Here is a 15342-nt window from a genome sequence, read left to right on the forward strand (position 1 = left end):
TTATTGTTTAATCTAAGCACTTTCATTCCACACCCAGGACAAGCCTGGGGGTTTGCTTCTCTCCAAGCAAAGGATCTATCCATACAGTTTAACTAATACGTCATTCCTTTTAGAAAAACTTTCAGAATCTTCATCCAACTATTTTACTTAGTAATTTGCATGTGGCTACTTGATGGCACATACTTACTAAACTCTTAATGAGTGTCTTTAAGTTTTGATGCTCCCCAAAATCTCAGCATCAAGTTCTAAAATTAGTGCCAAAAGGCTCTCTGTTTACGTATTTTGTCAAATTCAATATCCTTACTAGGAATATACTTATTGGGTGATGTTTACCAGATAATGGTTAGTTGGTTCCCTGGGAGCAGCACCTCGCCCCGCACCGGACCAGGGACTACTCCAGATGGGCTGGAGCTGTTCAGCACCCCGGATCCTGCTTAGTCGGATAACGAGTTAAATATTTGATTAACCTAATATTTAACCAGTTGATTGTTTAATCAGGATTTTACATCCCTAATTCTTAGTGCTATATAAGTTATGAATGCCCATTTTAAAGTGGATAGTCAAGTAGCTTCTCCTTCAATATATCTTCTCATATGCACCATAAATATATAATCCATACAGGATTTTATCTTTCCAAATGGCTTCCCCCACTTTAGTAGTAACTTAAAAATTGGAATGCCATTTCTTACATTAGAAAAGTAACTTATATTGTAAAAATGTTTCAGAGTGGCTGTCTATTTCCATTTATAGTGCCAGGCATGTTTTTGTATTATATATAAATGATATTATTTTGGACAAAATGGAGGATAAAACGATATACAGAACACTCTGTATTTATACTTTCAGCTTTGAATGTTGAAGCATCTGTTTCCCAGTCCCAACCTGGAGCTACACACTCTGCTTCTGAGTCTACATCGGGGCAAAAAATTGCAGTGCCAGCAACATCACATCATTTTTGCTTTTCAATAGATTTAAGAAGTATTCACAATCTGGAGGTTGCATTTCCTGTCAACTGCATTTTAAGGTATGGTATATTTTTACTGATGGCCTTATTGTAAGGAAGGGTAATGGATTTTGTGGTTTTGTTCCCTTCCCCCATTCTATTTTTTAAAAGGAAAACTACACACCATTTGGAATATTGGTAGTACAGGCAATTTGATACCTTCTCAAGTAGCCAAGTAGCTGCCTTTAAACACTTTGAAATGTTGGACTTGCTCATTGCAAATGAAAATTGGGATAAAACCTAGCATTACTGATACTGGATTTTCCTATGTGTCTGTCACCTGAAATGTTTAGACTGTTTGATTCAGATTATCATTCAGCCCTAGGAGGGAAAAAAGAGAGATTGTTTCTTAGGTACAAGTAATCTTAAGGCTTGAGTGGGGTCTTCTGCATTGTAAGGGAACACATCTTTCCACCTAATTTCTATATGGAAGAACAAATACAGAAAACGCACTCCAGTATAACAGAGCTCACAGTCAGTGTCATCATGCGTCATATGTAAGAATTTTTAGTGAAGACAAAACATTTTTCCTGTTTAGTATATTCCAGAATAATTGTGCTGATGACAGAGAATTTTTCTTGAAAGACCTAAAAAGCAAACAAATATTCTAATAAGTTGATATGTCTCATTGGTTACAATTTCAGTACATATTCTGGAAAGTTCTCTCTCTCTATATATATATAAAAGAAGTTTTTTCTGCTGGGCTACAGAATGATGTCATCATGCTCTCTGGCTGCAAAAGTTGTCAGAAAGAAGGGGGGGAGGGGGGAGAATAGCGAGCAGTGGGCACAGCCCCCTAGATTAATTGAAGATCAAAATTAACTTTTAAACAATATAGATATGCAACTAGACAAAGTTGGACTTCTAGTAGCAGCAGGAGTTTAAGTTGCTTTTTTTCAAATACAGATCTGGAATAGAATAGAAATATAACTTATTTGGTTTTGTGTGTGTTTAAACCCTGAAAACAATATGTCCTTAAATGTAATTGTAGCTAACATCCAATTTTAGATTGCCAATAGCAACAAGTTTAGTCTGATTAGAAAATTCCTTTCCTTTCCTTCACAACCTTGGATAACTATTCTCAGAAAGTAGATATTAACCATTCACAGTCATGCTGGAAGGGCATAACAAGTGGGGTTTCTCGGGTCTGTTTTGGGACCAGTTCTGTTCAATATCTTCATCCGTGATTTAGCTGATGGCATATGGAGTACACTTATTAAGTGTGCAGATGATACCGAACTGGGAGGAGATACAAGTGGTTTGGAGGACGCAGTCAAAATTCAAAATGATCTGGACAAACTAGAGAAATGGTCTGAGGTAAATAGGATGAAGTTTAATAGGGAGAAATGCAAAGTATTCCACTTAAGAAGGAACAGTGAGTTTCACCCATACAGAATGGGAAATTACTGTCTAGGAAGGAGTACTGCTGAAAGGGATTTAGGCGTCATAGTGGACCACAAGTTAAACATGAGACAACAGTTTGACATTGTTGCAAAAAAGCAAACATGATTCCGGGATGCATTAAGAGGAGTGTTGTGAGCAAGACACGAGAAGTCATTCTTCTGCTATACTTTGCACTGATTAGGCCCCGGTTGGAGTATTGTGTCCAGTTCTGGGCACCACATTTCAAGAAAGATATGGAAAAATTGAAGAATGTCCAGAGAAGAGCCACAAAAATGATGAAAGGTCTAGAAAACATGATCTGTGAAGGAAGAGTGAAAGAATTGGGCTTGTTTAGTTTAGAAAAAAGAAGACTGTGGGGACATGATAGCAGTTTTCAAGTATCTAAAAGGGTGTTACAGGGACGAGGGAGAAAAAATTGTGCTCTTGGCCTCTGAAGCTAGGACAAAGAACAATGGGCTTATATTGCAGCAAGGAGGCTTAGGTTGGACATTAGAAAAATCTTCCTAACTGTCAGGGTGGTTAAACACTGGAATAAATTGCTAAGGGGCTTTGTGGAATCTCCATCACTGGAGATAATTAAGAGCAGGTTGGGTAGAATCTGTCAGGGTATGTCTACACTTGCACCCTAGTTCGAACTAGGGATGCAAATGTAGGCATTTGAAATAGTTAATGAAGCGGGGATTTAAATATCCCGCACTTCATTAGCATGATCTCACCGACGTGTTACTCCGATCAACAGCTGTTTCGAAAGTGAAAGTGTGCGCCGGGACGCATTAGTTCGAACCAAGCCCCTTGGTTCAAACTAACATTACTCGTCATTTTTTGTAACCAAGGGGTTTGGTTCGAACTAACGTGACCTGGCACACACTTTACTTCAAAACAGCTGTTGATCGGAGTAACGCGCTGGCGAGATCATGCTAATGAAGTGTGGGATATTTAAATCCCCGCTTCATTGACTATTTCAGATGCCTACATTTGCATCCCTAGTTCGAACTAGGGTGCAAGTGTAGACATTCCCTCAGGGATGATCTAGGCCAGTATTTCTGAACTTTATAAAAAAAAAAAGTACCCCCTTTAATTTTTTTTAAAAAAGGTACCCCTAGTACCTACAGTTTTTTCAGGGGCACAAATTTTTTTCTGCCATTGAAACACATTTGTTTAAACAACTTAATCATAGCCGGGCAAGTGATGACATGTTTGGGTGTAAAAAGTACAAAAATAATAAAGTGCTGTAAAATTTAAAACAAATTCAGTTTTCTCCAAATTTACTCATACAGCTGGTTGAGAAACACTGATATAGATAGTGCTTGGTCCTGCTGTGAGGGTAGGTGACTGGACTCAATGACATCTTGAGGTCCCTTCCAGTTTTAGGATTCTATTATTCTAACCCTTAGAGAAACTAGATATATGCTTTAGAAGACTAAAAATATTAAATATAACTTTCATAGTCCTGAAGATTAGCAATAGCTATTAAGGGTGTTTGTGTTCAAACGGCAGTGAACTTTAGCTCTGATCCTGCAATCTTAAAGTAAATGGGAGCCATTGAACATCAAGAGCCAAATTTCTGGTTTTGGATATGCTTGTACAACTGACATTGCCCTTAGATATTCCCAAAGTAGAATTGGTTCTAAGCTACTAGTATCATCAACTGAAAATGATTTCCCTTGGCTTTCTTGCCTACCAGAATATTACTTGAGTTAAATTTGCATTTTTACTTTTCTCATTAGGTACTCGTATCCATTTTTTGGGAGTGCAGCACCCATTATGACAAATCCTCCTGTAGAAGTGAGAAAAAACATGGAAGTTTTTCTACCCCAGTCCTATTGTGCATTTGATTTTGCAACTATGCCTCATCAACTTCAAGACACCTTGTTCAGGTAACACTTGTATTTTTATCCTATTACATGGACCATTATTTAACCATGAGTAGTCCTATGGTTCATTGTTTTTAAAAATACAGACCAACATGGCTACTGCTTTGAGACTTGTCACCATTATTGAACTGTTTTTAATATAAAACATACTTCTAAATCTAAGCTTTTGGGTGGGGATGGGGGGTTGGAATAATTTTAAGTTAGTAACCAAGAAGATGTTTATTATTTTTTTTTGCACTTTGAGGCTTTATAGTCTAACACAGTGTTTCTCAAACTGTGCTCTGCGGAACCCCAGGACTCCGCGAGACATTTCCAGAGGCTCCGCAAGGTTGACAAACTGGAAACATCGATAGGTACAACACATACAATCAGTGGACCGCTGGAGCTCTGCATACATTTTTACACATGTAAAGGGCTCCGGAGCCCAAAAAGTTTGAGAACCGCTGGTCTAACATATAAAGGTCAGATATGTGCAAACCTTACTCATAGTTGTGAACATTTACTTACACAGGAAATGTTTTGATATCAATTGGAGCATCTCTTTGGGTTAATTCTTACTAAAGTAAAGGGCTACATAATGTGGTCTGAAGAAATCAATTTTGCTTTCACAGAATCAGAGCAAGATTTCACCTACTCTGACTGGATTTGAAGGCTGGTTATCAAACTGACCAAAACCTGTGAAACACAGTTGCTGTATAGGTTACAATGAATGTCTCCCATAAACATAGCTTCCTTTTGTAGGCATGTGAATAGGGTAGAGAATAGCTTTCATGCATACTCCCACCATAAAGCCTAAAACAAAGTGGTAATTTGAAAAGGAAGGTAGAAGAGAGGTTTTGTAGATGCAGTAACTAAATCGTAGATTGATATTTTCGGTAATGGAGAAAACTTACGAGATCATCCAGTTCATCATCATGTAGGTGTAGGTTTGTTCTCTGTACAAAAACTGGAAAAGGGTTGTCATCTAGCCAAAGTGATTGAATGAAGAAGGAGACACAGAGTTTTAAGTCAGTCTTTTGTGGGGAAAATGAGAGGTATAAAGGGTATATTTTTTGCTATGGTAAGAATGAGTTCCTACTGCTAGATTGCGTTTGGGAAATTATTTTTGTAAGAAGCTCCCTTCTTAAGTGAGAATATGTTTTCTTTTGTCTGGCCTACTGATGCCAAAAATGTTTCTGTATTCCAGATTACCACTACTGGTTGAATTGTGGCACAAAGATAAAATGACTAAAGATATACTTCTGGGAATTGCAAGGCTGCAGCTTTCAAATGTTTTGGGCTTGGAAAAAACCCGATTCTTGGGAACTAATGGAGAACAATGTTGGCGTCAGACCTGTAGTGAAACAGTTGGTGTTATGGCAGCACAAGGGTAAAACCTTTTAAAAACATTATTTGCATTATATCATGTCTTATCTTTTTAATTTTATTTGTTTAATGTTTTTTCCTGATAAAATAACCCTTCTTCCCTCTAGTTACTCTTTATTATACTTCGAAAACCTTTTAGTCTTAATTTTCATTTGAAGTATTAGATCAGATTAAAAAGGACAAAACTTGTCATTCATAGAATTTTATGAATAGCTGTAATACATACTTGATTCAGAGGGGGTAGCCATGTAAATCTGTTTGAGCAAAAATAAAGAGGAGTCCTGCAGCATCTTAAAGAGTAACACATTTATTTGAGCATAAGCATTGGTCGTCTGGAACCGACTTTGAGCTGCATGAAGTGGGAACATCAGTATAAACATATAAAAGATGGGTGTGTTACATTACTAAGCAAAGGACCAGTGATCATGCGGTCAATTCAGTCAGGGTGCATAGGAATCATTCCCAACAGTTAATGAGAAGGAGTCAATATCAAAAGAGGGAAAATTACATTTAATAGTGAACTAGCCACTCAGTCTCCATTCTGATAGTGTCAAGTTTGTGTATGAAGATTATTTCTGCAGTTTGACAGTGCAATCTGGTTTTGAAGGTTTTCAGGAGAAAAAAAAATAGCTATTTCAAGTCTTACTGAATATCAAGGCAGTTAAAGTGCTTTCCTGGTTTTTGAATGTTACAATTTGTGATGTCTGAATTGTGTCTGTTTAGTCTTTTGCATAGAGTTGTCTGGTTTGGCCAATGTACATGGCAGAGCAGCATTGTTGGCACATGATATAACACATAGTAGATGTGCAGGTAAATGAGCCTTTTATGGTGTTGCTGATGTGATAAGGTCCTGTGATGCTGTCATCTGAGTAAATCTGCAAACAGAGCTGTCAATGGAGTTCACTGCAGGGTTTGGGTGCTGGGTTAGTGTTTCTGTGGTGTGGGGTTTAGTTGCTGGTGAGTATTTGGTGGTATTGCACAAAACTTAATCACTAGTAGATAGCAGTTTACCTTAACATCTCATCTTTTTATGTAAACTACTTACATTTATATATTTTTTCAAGGTTATGTTAGAATGTTCTGAGAAATTAATATAATATGCTTACATACTCCACACTCCAATTTATTTAACGTCTTTCTTAGGAAAAGAGAATATAACATAGGCATAGTTTGACTTTTATATTTGGGAGGTCCATTCCAGGCAGGCCAGTGGAGCCACTTGTGGGAGGAGAGTGGGTATTGTGCAAGTATTACTATAGTTCTGTAAATTAATAGTGTTTTAGCACTCACATATGCAGCATTGTATGCTTTGTAAGAGATTTGATCAGACTACACTGTAAGCTTGTTAAATCTTATTTCCTTGCTGTTTTACATTACCTTGCCAGAAATGAACGACACTGAGTTGTGGCAGCTTCCAACAAAAATGAATAATCATTCTTGTGTAATGCAATTTGCAGGGCAAACAGTCGGATAGCAGAACTTTCTTACAGTGTGACTCTAGAAGATTATGGGCTTGTGAAAATGCATGAAGTTTTGGTGTCAGATTCTTCTCAGGTAAGTTGTACATAAGCATAATCCTTTTTCTTTCAAGTTTTAAAGTTACTTTTTCATTCAAATTACATTATTTTTATAATTAGTGTTTAGGTGCTGGGCAGCAGCAGGCACCTCCACCACAGCCTCATCATGTCCCAGAAACTGAACCAGAGCCACGAGAAACTCTTGAATACAAAGCAGCACTTGAGTTAGAAATGTGGAAGGAAATGCAAGAGGACATATTTGAAAACCAGGTCATTACCTATAACTAGTTCGAGTTAACGTTTGACTACTACGTGTAGCCACGGGCAGTTAGTTCGGACTAGGGGGATTTAAAAATGACACCCAGACGGGAAGTTGCAAATAAAGCCCAGGATATTTAAATCCCGGGCTTCATTTGCAACATCAAATGCCTACGTTAGCCTCTGTAGTTCGAACTAGGGGGCTAGTGTAGACATGCCCTTAGGTATTATCTAACTTGCTGTCACTATTCAACTTGCATATTGTTTTCATTCTCTAAATCAGTGTTTCCCAAACTATGGGCCATGGCCTGATACCAGGCCATGAGGAAAAAAATACCAGGCCTCAGCGTGGTTGCCGGGAGGGGAGCAGAGCAGAGTGGGGTGGGGTGGGCTGGGGGGGACTGGCTGCTGGGAAGCAAGTTTGGGGGTAGTAGGGCTGTCACGCGGAGATGGCAAGGGAGAGGGAGTGGGGGCGGGCAGCCGGTGGAAGCAGGTTTGGGGGTAGCGGTGCTGTCCCGCGAAGTTTGAGGTGGGCGGGCGGCGGAAGCAGGGTTGGGAGCAGCGGGGCTGTCCAACGGAGATCGGGGAGGGCAGGCGGCGGAACCAGAGCTGGACAGAGTGGTGGGGGGAGGCTGGGGGAGATCAGGAGGATGGATAGAACCAGCTGCAGAAGCAGGGTTGGATGAGGTCAGCGGGGCTAACCAGGGGAGATTGGTGGGGAGCGGAGGGGAACCGGAAGCAGGGCTGGACGAGGGCAGCAGGACTGGACTGAGGAGATCGGGAGCTGAAGGGGGAAGTGAGACTGGCCCGGGCACATGAGTGAGTCCGGCTCCAGGGATTCCATGTCTCCCCTCCCCTGCCCCCTCCACCCCTCCACATACCCTCCCTCGAGTAGTTGCGAACTGTCTGGCTGGTAGACACTCACACAGCATGAGCACATCTGCCAGACAGGCAGTTCGCAGCTAAGTACCAGCTTTCTATCCATCTTACAGTCCATTTATCCAATCCATAGTCCCTTAACTTGCTGGCAAGAATATTGTGGGTGACTGTATCAAAAGCTTTGCTAACACTGGCATTGGGGGCTTTGAGAGGACCAGAAACAACTTATTTGAATATTCATCATTTGCTTAATGAATATGCAAATGAATGTTACTGGTCCTCCAAAAACTTCAGTTCATGAAGTCATGTTTATATATCGTAGGCATTGTTTCAAAAATAGTGGTAATCATTCTTATAAATGATCACATATTGCTTTTAGAAGAGGTTGTTTTTTTTTATAGTTAAGGGAACCTGAGTTGAAGTAGGAAATTTTTTTATCGTAATTATAAAAATAATTATTGCATAATTATGTATGTTGTAACAGCATTTTGCAGTACAATACAAGGTGTTTCATACTGTATGTGTTTCACACACCATTAAATCAGATGCAGAGTGGTCCAGTGTATTCACTAGTTTTAACAAGTATTGTTCATAGCATCCTTCTACTAAAAGCCCTTCTTGTTCAATATTTTGCTCTCTCTGAAGGTCAGATTTCACTATGAGATACAGAATATTTGAACTGAAGTCTGCTATATGGATCTGAAATCTGAATTTCATCCCCTACTTTGGTAGTTGACATCACTCTTCAGCAAGGCTCTCCTAAATACTTAATTCATAGATGGGGTAGCTGTGCATTTTTATTTTTTATGTAGCCTTTATGTTATTGACTTCCAAAGATGAAGTGTGTTTTTGTTTTATTTTGCTTTTGTTAGCTAAAAAAGAAGGAATTGGCTCACATGCAGGCACTTGCAGAGGAGTGGAAAAAAAGGGATAAAGAAAGAGAAGCATTAGTAAAGAAAAAGGTAAGGAGAGCAACCTATGCATATTCTTTTGCAGTATAATGACTTGTATCAGCATGTATGCTCTTGGTTTGAGACTTCAGTGGGTGTGATGGGTCGGGGCCCTCAGGACTGTCACCTGATGTGCTGAGACTCCGCTGAGCAGGCACGTGCTTGTTTTATGCTGAATGGAATGCCATACAGAGTAAGCTCATGTAAATTTTCCCTTTTTATCAATGTAAAGAGGGATCTGTACAGACTCCTCTCCCCTCCCCAGGTAAAAGTTATTTAAACTGGGTTTATTAATAATCAGAAGTGATGTATTTAATATAAAAGGTAGGATTTAAGTGAGCATAAGAGATCGCACACAGAAGAAAGATTAATAAGCAAAATAGAACACACAAATTTAAGGGTGCATTTTAATACACTAAGGGTGCGTCTATGCACCCGAAGCTTCAAAATTCAGCACTGTTTACACAGAACTTATTTCAAAATAAATCACTATTCCAAAACGTCCCTTACTCCTTATGGAATGAGGTTTACAGCGATGTTGGAATAGTGAGCCTGTTATGTTTTGAAATAACAGGCACGCTCAGAAGACATGGAATAGCTATTTTGGGATACTTCAGGTATCCTGAAATAGCGCTGCAGTGTAGATGTAGCCTAAGGGAATTGGTTACACATAAATTTTCATAATAAATATGGGTCTTATAATCTCTGCACCGGCTGTCCTTCCAGTCTGATTCAAGTGTTTCCGCCCTGTTCAGCACTCATTATGGGTGGAGTCCCAGGAGAGAACTGTTAACCTGGATTACCTCACTCTTCACTCTTAAAGGATTCCCTTTTTAGGCAAATCCTTTTTATCTCCTGAACCTGACCCTCCCCTTGTAGAAAAGTACAGAATCTAAGAGATATTCAAGCATTAGGTGACAGAGCCAGCAACCACTTGTTACAGGCTGGTTCTCACACTTACAAGAAAACTACATTGTCATGTTAATGGGGCATTTGTTCTGTGTCTGGTTTCTTTATTGTTGTATCTGATAAGCTGCTAACAGGTTTCACTTAATATGAATACATTGTTAGTAAATCTACAGTCAATATTCCTAACTTGAGATGCAGGAATGATATATGCACACAAACAGGATAAAAACATTCAGTAAATCATAACCTTTTCAATGATATCTCATAAAGTATTTTTCATAAAGCGCATTCCATTTACATCATATTCATAAGCATATTCCCCATAAAGTATGGAATGCCCTGTAATAGTGGGTTATCCATACTTCATATCATTAAAGAGCACACAAAAATCCTTTGTTCGAAGTAAATCTAGCACAAAGTCCACTGTGCTACCAATCACAGTACTGAGGTAGTGTATTAGAGAAAAATGATCTATGGCATCCTGAGTAATTTCTGTATTAGGTAGCCTTAATATTTGGCAATTTGACTTGCCTTGTGTATAGAAGTTGATCTATAATTTTGGATCCTAATACATGCATGTTTTAAGTTTCATTACTGTTTGGTTTATAAAAATATTGGAGTTTATATGTGAAGCTCCTGACTTATTGCAAATTGAGGTTTAATTACAAGAAAAAAATCAAGAAATCAGTGCTTGTTTTTAGGTGGCGGAATATACAAATTTGGAAGAACAACTTCAGAAAACCTTGGCCGATTTAGAGAAGCGTGAACGACAGCTTGTCAGTGCAGAATCGGAGGTAAAAATTACTTACAGTATGTTTAAAGAGAATGTTAAAATCTCCCATGCATGTAAACATTATCTTGAGCTTTCCTCTGGGGACAATTTTATTTCTGGTAGCGGGGTGACAAACACTCTATCTTCTCACCTACTTGATTCGTTCATTTGTGATTATGGAAAATCTAAATTGTGACCTCCAAAATAATAGTATATGTGCAGAGAAGACATCTGGCTAGATGAGCAGTTGACATTGAAAATGGTCTTGGGGAAAGATTGAGGTCATAGTTAATGTTTTCCATTATGTTACAAGTCACATGAATTTGTTAAGTGTGTTACGTACAGCTATGTCTGTTAGAAATGGACATTACATTTCTGTGGTTGGCCACACTGTCTCATTGATGGCGTATTTTGATGCATGGGTGATAAAACACAGGAAAAGTTTTCTCATTAACTGGCAGTTTTCTTGGGTTTTTTGTTTTGTTTTGAGAGTGCAGGAGTTAGACTGCGGATTCACATAAAGGGTGTCTCTACACTGCAGTGTTATTTCAGAATAACGACAATGCAAGCATCTACACAGCAATTCCGTTATTTTGTTATAATATCAAAATAACAGGCAGCTTATTCCAACTTCTGTAAACCTCATTCCACGAGGAATAACTTGTCTTCCGAATTAGCTATTTCGAAATAGCTGCAGTGTGGATGCTCCACTGCTGCTACTTCAAAATAGCTCCTCACTAGGGCCATTCTAAGTAATTTCTCCCCAGGTCTTCCTGGGGCTCTTAAACTGAGAGAATGCATAGGGGCGCCTACCTCAGACTAATTTTGAGGCTTCCTTGTAGTGTGAATGCGCTATTTTGGAATATATCTTACACAGATGTACCCAAACTGATTTTAACAATGTCTCTGCTGAAGTTTCTTGGGTGCCTTTTTTTCCTTCGAAAGGACCCAAATATTTGGGAAGGAGGGTGTGTGTGGAATATGGAGATGGGGTATACTTAACAGAGGGCAAAAGTAGACAGATATTAAGTGCCTCTTGTGCGGTGTCTGTACTAGTGGTCTAAAGTGAGGACAAGTTTTCCAAGACCTCACATCCACAAATAGTTCCTCTTGTCAGCCTCCCCTCATAAGGATGGCGTTTTAGCACTCATCAGCTTTACACAGTAATGGCAGCATCCTGTCCTTGTAAAAGTGGTTCTGAATTGGGGATGAGGGCATCAATCTTCCCTCACAGACATTCTCCCCCGCCCCCTTCCCCCGCCCCAACTCCTTCTTTAGAGACGCCAGTTTCCTCTTCAGAGATCGTTTTATTCTCTGAGCAGCCTCGTCAGGACCACCAGATGTTTACCTGCTGGCAAATGAGCAGAAAGTTGCTGGGTCAAGAAGTTGCTTGGAAAGGAGACCTACTCTCTTAACAGCTTCAGAAAGAGACTCCTCCACTTTTCCTCCCTCTTCCTATCTAACACTTAAGAATGCTAAGAAGGGCCTGGATAGGCTGTAACTGTCCATATTTTGGCAACTAGATAAAATGTGTCTGCTGTATATCTCCTAGCTTGACATCCCCAAGAACAAGTGAGAAAGAGGGGCATCAGCACCTAATAGTGCTGCTGGGTCCCCGAGGATCTTCCACAGGAAGCGAGAAAGAGGCCTAATTGTAGAACTGAGGTGGAGAGGATTTCTTCTTTTGCCTTTTCTGTTTTCTCTTTAAGCAGTGTGGATGGATATACTGGTTTATCACCCTCAGCATGTTAAGATGTTGGTATCTTTGGCCCATAACAGGCAGGTGAACTAGAGAAATTAGATGTGAGATTATTTTGAGTCTGGTAAGGATTAGTGGATGATTCTAGTCCATATTGGAGATACAGAAATCAAGGAAGTAAAAGTAGTACTTCATAGATATGAGCCTTAAAGAGTGAATACAAATGTACTGAACGTTTATTAAAAAGAATGCTAAAGATTTTAATCAAGACTTTCAACCGAAGATCCTAATCCTGTTTATTATTGTATTCAAAAATGTTTTAATTATAAGCTCCAAAGAGTAAAACGAGAGTTGCAAGCACAGCATGAACGAAACTTTCAAGAACTGCAGGATTCTGTGCGGCGAATTAAAGAAGAATGTGCACATCAAGTTGAGTTGGAGAGGTCAAAAATTAAACAGCTGGAAGAGGACAAAGTCCGTCTGCAACAGCATGTAAGTAAAGAAATTACCTGCCTTCCTTCTTGAGTGGAAATAAATATATTAATAATGTTAAAAAGTTGTATATTTGAACACAAGCACGTTCTGGCAAGGTGGAAATAAACACTTGGGTCCCAATCGTTCAGTGAGCTTGAAGCAAGCATGGGGTCCACTTATAAACAGAGCAAGACCTTTGTTTTACTATTTAGATGTGATAGCCTCAAAGAGCACATAATGCTGAAAACCAAATTGAAATTACAGTGGTGTATTGCAGAGGTGGGCAAAAGGGCCTCAACGGGCTGGATGCGGCCCACCAAATGGGTGGATCTAGCCCACGGAGGTCCTGCTGCTCCCCCGCCCCCAGGCCAATTAGGACCTGGAGTGGGGGAGCATCCAAAACCTCCTTCTCTCTGCCCCTAGCCTTCAAGCAGCATGCAGTGGGAGCAGAGCGGAGAAGGCTTTGTGCGTCTTACTTGGCCTGGGGAGGGGAGCATGCGAAGCCTCCTTCTGCTCTCAGGGCAGGGTGGAGAGCGGAGGAGGCTTCATGTGCTTGCCCACCTCCAGGCCAATCGGAGCCTGGGGCAGGGGAGCTGCGTGAAGCTTCTTATGCCCTACCTCAGCCCTGCGAGGAGCCCGCGGCTTGTGCTTCTCCCAGGGCAGCAGGAGGCTTCCTGTGCTCCCCCTCCCTCAGGCTCTGGAGCATGCCAAGCCTCTACTAGGGCATGGGTGCCTAGTGGAAAGGGGGGGCAAGGGGGCTCCCCCACCTCCAGACCATGATTGGTCTGGGGGTGGGTAGCCTCGCCCCTTCCCATTAGGCCCCGCCCCTTCCAGGTTGGCCCAGGGCTCACTTCACCCCTGGGAAAAAATTATTGCTCCCCCCCCCCCCCCCCGTGTAGTGTATTTAGGAGTGATGCTACTGAAGTGTAGTTGTATATTTCCAAAATGTTGCTGAAACAATTGGAATTTTTTACTGTCATCTCTAACTACCTTGACTGTTCATTTCATTTTACAGCTGAATCATAAAGCAATGCTCAAATAGTTAAATATTTTAAAATGGTAAAAATAATTTTGAGAATACATTATTTTGTGGCTTTCATTTTTAATCCTATTTCAACTTTCACAATAGTGGAAGATGCAGATAACTGACTTCTGTCTCCATAAAACATTTTTTTTTTCATTCAGCACTGTTATCTCTCTGTCATGTGAATAGGGAGCAACAATTTTTGTCGAATGCTACAAAGGATGTTGTAGAGAAGGATGTTGCTACAAAGGTCCATCAATGGCTATTAGCCAGGAAGGGTAGAACTAGTATCCTTAGCCTCTGTCTGGAAATGAGTGACAGGAGAGGGATTATGGGAGGATTACCTGTTGTGTTCACTGCCTCTGGGGCATCTAGTATTGGCTACTATCAGCAGACAGGATACTAGGCTGACCCAGGATGGCCGTTCTTATGTTGGTACCAGAAAATATAACCTGTTGTTTTCTTTTTTAATTTTAATAGTCTTATACCTAACAATTCATGTTCAGCCATTTTACAGCAGTCTCTCAATTATTGTCTCTGGAAATACACTATAGAATAGTGCTTAAATATTTTTCAGTGTGTTTATCTCATTTGAATAGAATTTTTTCTTTTTTAATGTGTTTTTCATTTCTTAACATTAGCATATAAAACGTATAAATCAGTGGTCACCAACCAGTCGATCGGGATCTACCGGTAGATCTTGGAGCCTCTGGCAGGTGATCCTGACTGGTTTGGCTGGGAGGCTGTCAAGTTCTGGTGCTTCAGCTGTCCCTCCCCCTACTGCCCTGCTGCTCCTGGCCAGAGCCTCAGAGCTGCTCCTACTTGTTGGGCAGGGTTGGGGGGAGAGGCAGGGGAGTGCTGATGTCACTCTGGGAAGATGGGATGCAGGGGAGGAGGACAGAGTGAGGAGGGCGAGGCCTCAGTGAAGGGGAGGGGCAGGACCTTGAAGAAGAGGTGGGGCAGGGTATTTGGGTTTGAGGTACATCCTGGATTGACAAATTCAAAAAATGATCTTGTGCTTAAAAAGGTTGGGGACCCCTGGAGTAAATTGAATGGTAATCCCACAGTAGCACTGACTAATGAAGAGAACCACCTGTATCTTGCTAGAAGAATTTTTTATATTAGAAACACCTGGATTTTTTTTCAGTTTTGTAGTGAAAAGTATGTCTTGCATTTTCATTTAGCGTTAGCTTGGTTTTAAGATATTTTTAATG

At 40.3% G+C, this 15342-nt stretch overlaps 1 protein-coding gene across 2 annotated transcripts in view; it reads left to right on the forward strand.

Annotated features, from left to right (window-relative positions):
* The window catches only part of CEP120 (centrosomal protein 120), a 66280-nt gene that overhangs the window by 25381 nt on the left and 25557 nt on the right, over positions 1 to 15342 (forward strand). For both annotated transcript variants that reach the window (XM_075931936.1, XM_006130100.4), the window contains 8 exons: positions 847 to 1024; positions 4135 to 4284; positions 5468 to 5650; positions 7104 to 7200; positions 7284 to 7433; positions 9173 to 9262; positions 10861 to 10953; positions 12961 to 13122. In XM_075931936.1, coding sequence (XP_075788051.1) covers positions 847 to 1024; positions 4135 to 4284; positions 5468 to 5650; positions 7104 to 7200; positions 7284 to 7433; positions 9173 to 9262; positions 10861 to 10953; positions 12961 to 13122 — 1103 coding nt within the window. The remainder of the gene's footprint in view (positions 1 to 846; positions 1025 to 4134; positions 4285 to 5467; positions 5651 to 7103; positions 7201 to 7283; positions 7434 to 9172; positions 9263 to 10860; positions 10954 to 12960; positions 13123 to 15342) is intronic.

This window comes from Pelodiscus sinensis, chromosome 6 (genome assembly GCF_049634645.1).
Source record: "Pelodiscus sinensis isolate JC-2024 chromosome 6, ASM4963464v1, whole genome shotgun sequence".
NCBI lineage: Eukaryota > Metazoa > Chordata > Testudines > Trionychidae > Pelodiscus > Pelodiscus sinensis.